The following is a 3,720-nucleotide window of genomic DNA, read 5'->3' as shown; positions in this document are numbered from 1 at the left end:
AACCAGCATATGCTGATCATCGGTGTCGGCTGGTTCTTCTTCGCCTCCATGTTCAGCAACATTTACTTGTGGCTCGTTGTTGTAGCAGCAATCTTTTTTAAAGTGGCCAAATTTTTTACACACATGGCACTGGGGGACTTTGCTTCTATCAACCATGTTCCTTCCTCGGCCTCTACCTCGGAATCCACCACGACCATGACCTCCCCCCACGTGGTGATACCAAAAAGGGTTTGGTCGTTTCTTGCATTACTTGCAAGGCTTGTTCATCTAAACGTTCAACTGCCTTGTCTGGTTTTTTTGGCTTGGACCTGCTGTCGATTCTTCTTCCTGGGACTGAAGCAGCCCCATCAATTTTACCGGAGTAACCTCAGATAGATCGTACACCACTTCGATTGAAGGTATGACATAATCGAACTTAGGAGATAGACTCCTAAGTATTTTTTTCGACGATCTTCTGGTCACTCAGTTCTTCTCCATACGACCTTTGCTGCCCGACATTATTCATTACTCGTGAAAAATAGTCACCGACTGACTCTTCATCCTTCATGGTTAGGTTCTCGAAAGCACGACGAAACCCAAACCCCTGGAGTTTGACGAATTGCACTTGAGAATCCCCTTGGAATTCAACTTGTAGAATTTCCCAAGTTTGCTTGGCTGAAGCAGCCACAACAATGAGAGAAAAGACTATCATGAACACCTTGTTGAATGATAGTCATTGCCTGTGCATCCTTTTTTTATAGCTTCATGGTTGTTGTCGGCACCATCTCCAACGGCGGTGATTCCTAGGTACACAACATCCCATAGTTCTCGTGCTCGGAGGATGGTCTTCATACGAAAGCTCCAGTGTTCGTAGCCTTCTCCTTTGAACACAGGAATGATCGGAGCAGACTGGTTAACAGCAATATTGTTTTCAGTCATGGTGAAAGTAGTGTTATGGCAAGAGGCTAAGAAATTGATTATGAATGGGAGTGAAGGAGCTTAACCTAGCTCTGATACCACAAATGTTGGTATTAGAGATCAAAGCAACTAAATCAAGCAAATGAACTAAATAAGAAAAAATGAACTCTTCTTTGATTGAGGAAATTGTTTTTTTGTGATGATTACAACGTCACATGCAACTTATTTAAATAATAAGAGCAGATACTATAAAACAGGAAACAAAGCTAAAGACTAGGTAAAGCTAACAACCTAGCCGTTTACATTTATTTGAATAAGAAACAGAAATTGACTAAGCACCCACATGGTCAATAACCACGTGCATGTGACCAACAACCCATGTTGCATGAAGACCCACGTTGCATGAAGAGTTCCTTATAACATACTTGAATCATTCTTCATCATACAATGCATTGACATTGTCACAAAACACAAGAGTGCTATGAGATGAGCATGACACTGTATTTTAAGAAAAAGTTTACAAACCAGGCTGCTTTAGCGACAACATTGGCGACACCACGATATTCCGCACTAGCGTTGGAACGTGAGACAATATTATGCCGTTTGGAAGACCAGGAGTCCATGACACTAGATTGTCACCAAGGAAGACACATAATCTTAAGGTGTACACTGTACAAAACCAGTTTTAAACCCAAATTTACCAAACCGGTTTGGTCAATAGCTGGTCAAACCCGGTTTGACTAAAACCGGTTTGATGTATAAACCGGTTAGAAGCAAGATAGGCAGGCTGAAACTGGCGGTTTGGATCAGTTTGGGAACCGATTTGGGTGAAACCGGTTTTAAACCCAAACCGGTTCAGTTCGGATTTTTTATACCTCTACAATGAACACAAGATATTTTGTTAGTAAACAGGTTGGGCTTGTAGCTGTAGTGGGCTGGGCTGTGATATGAACTAGCTGGACTGGACCCCTTGAAGGAAGAAGCTGCTGTCTAAAATCTAAATGGACCAAGAGCACAATGTTAAGAGCTAAGACAATAAGCAAGTGACAATTGTAATTCTTTATTACCTTTACAACACATTAACCATACTATAAGCTGGAGGCTTTTGATAACCACCATCAACCATAACATTTCTCAAAGAACTAGCACACTCCCATTTATCCACGTCAGCATACATACTTGACAAAAGTATATACTGCCCACATTGATGTGGCTCTAATCTATACAACCGTTTTGCCACCTCACTACCTATATCAACAGCCCCATGAAGTTTACAGGCACCCAAAAGAGCCCCCAAAACCGAAGCATCCGGCTCAAACGGCATCCGTCCCATGAACTCTTTTGCTTCTTCCAAAAACCCCGCTCGACCCAACAAATCAACCACGCACCCGTAATGCTCCATTTGTGGAACGACACCGAACCGAGGCACCATTGAGTTGAATATTTGTAAACTTGATTTCACAAGCCCTGCACGAGCACAAGCCGTGAGAATTGCAACAAAAGTAACCCCGTTTGGAACCCGACCTTCAACTTTCATATTATTAAACATGTTTAAAGCCTCTTTCTCTTTACCGTTTGAAGCGAGAGAACCGATTATTGCATTCCATGTACATATTTCCTTGTTCACCAAGGTTTCAAACACTTTGGTTCCATATTCCAAACCATCCGTTTTCCCGTATAGGTTTATCAAAGACGTCCCCACGAAAGCACTTATTCGGTATTCGTTTTTTATCACGTAACCATGTATTTGTTTTCCATATAACAACCCCGAGACACCAGTAATATTCGCACAGGCGGAAAGAACGCTAACAAATGTCGCTTCATTCGGTTTCACAACACAATCACCGAAACGCAGCTGAATAATCATCGTTCGAAAAACGTTAATCGCGACATGATAACTCGCTTCCTTGACATACCCGTTAATGACACTAGTCCACGAATACACGTCTTTCATCGACATCGATTCAAAAAACACAAAACCCGAATCCATATCCCCGTTTCTACAAAACCCATCAAGCATAGCGTTATACGACACAATACACGGTTCACGCATTTCATCGAACACCTTACGTGCATAACAAACATTCCCACTTTCCGCATACAAGTGAATAAACGAAGCTTGTACAAACGGGTCAGCTAACACTCCACGCTTCATGGCTTGACCGTAGAGCGGTTTATCGGTTAAGCAACAGTTAGAACTAGAAGCAGCAGCTTTGGCAATTGAAGTTAAAGTGTGTGAATTTGGTGGGATATTGTGGGAAAGCATGTGGGTGAAAAGTATTAAGGTTTTGTGAAGAAGATGGATGCTGAGGTAAGCTCTGATGAGGGTGTTGTAGAATAAGGTGGTTGTCCATTGAACAGAAGATGGGTTGGGTGTAGAGAGGTTACCGTGTGTGATTAAGATTGAATGGATTTGTTTGATTTGTGTGGGGTTTTTGGTACAACGTTGAAGGAGTTGCAGGAGAGGTTCCGGCGAGAGAAACATCCCGGAGCTCACTCATACGGCGGTGGTTAAAAACTTAAAATAAGAACTTCCCGTTGACCAAAAGTCAAAGAAACAATTAAAAACAAGTCCAAATACAAAGAAAGTAGTCCGTATGTTGGAGGTTTAGGTTCTCTGATGAAACGTAACTTTGATTCTCATTTGTCATTTGGGTGTATATTGAAAATAAAGAATTTAAACTTAGTTTTGCGAGTTTGTCTGTTTGAAACCCGAACCCATCTGGATTTTTGTCATAATGTGTCACGCCTTGTGGTGACACAATAACTGTTAAGTGGCAGTCGACGATATAGTTTCTGTGGGTCCAGTTAAAATAACATATT

General features: G+C 41.7%; 1 protein-coding gene and 1 pseudogene across 1 annotated transcript; both read right to left on the bottom strand.

Moving 5' to 3' along the window:
• Positions 1-430: 430 nt before the first annotated feature.
• On the bottom strand, positions 431-918 carry LOC143575497 (uncharacterized). The gene is made up of 2 exons (XM_077059860.1): positions 720-918; positions 431-654 (listed from the first exon to the last, which is right to left on the bottom strand). The coding sequence occupies exons 1-2, from the start codon at positions 916-918 to the stop codon at positions 431-433; spliced, it is 423 nt and encodes a 140-aa protein (XP_076915975.1).
• A 1,037-nt stretch (positions 919-1,955) lies between these two features.
• LOC143575500 (putative pentatricopeptide repeat-containing protein At1g10330 pseudogene) lies at positions 1,956-3,419 on the bottom strand (annotated as a pseudogene).
• Between the last annotated feature and the right edge of the window lie 301 nt (positions 3,420-3,720).

This window comes from Bidens hawaiensis, unplaced genomic scaffold, assembly GCF_021521415.1.
Source record: "Bidens hawaiensis isolate Kalapana, Puna unplaced genomic scaffold, B.hawaiensis_p1.1 tig00027525_1, whole genome shotgun sequence".
Classification (NCBI taxonomy): domain Eukaryota; kingdom Viridiplantae; phylum Streptophyta; class Magnoliopsida; order Asterales; family Asteraceae; genus Bidens; species Bidens hawaiensis.
This window is presented reverse-complemented; position numbering and strand designations above follow the sequence as displayed.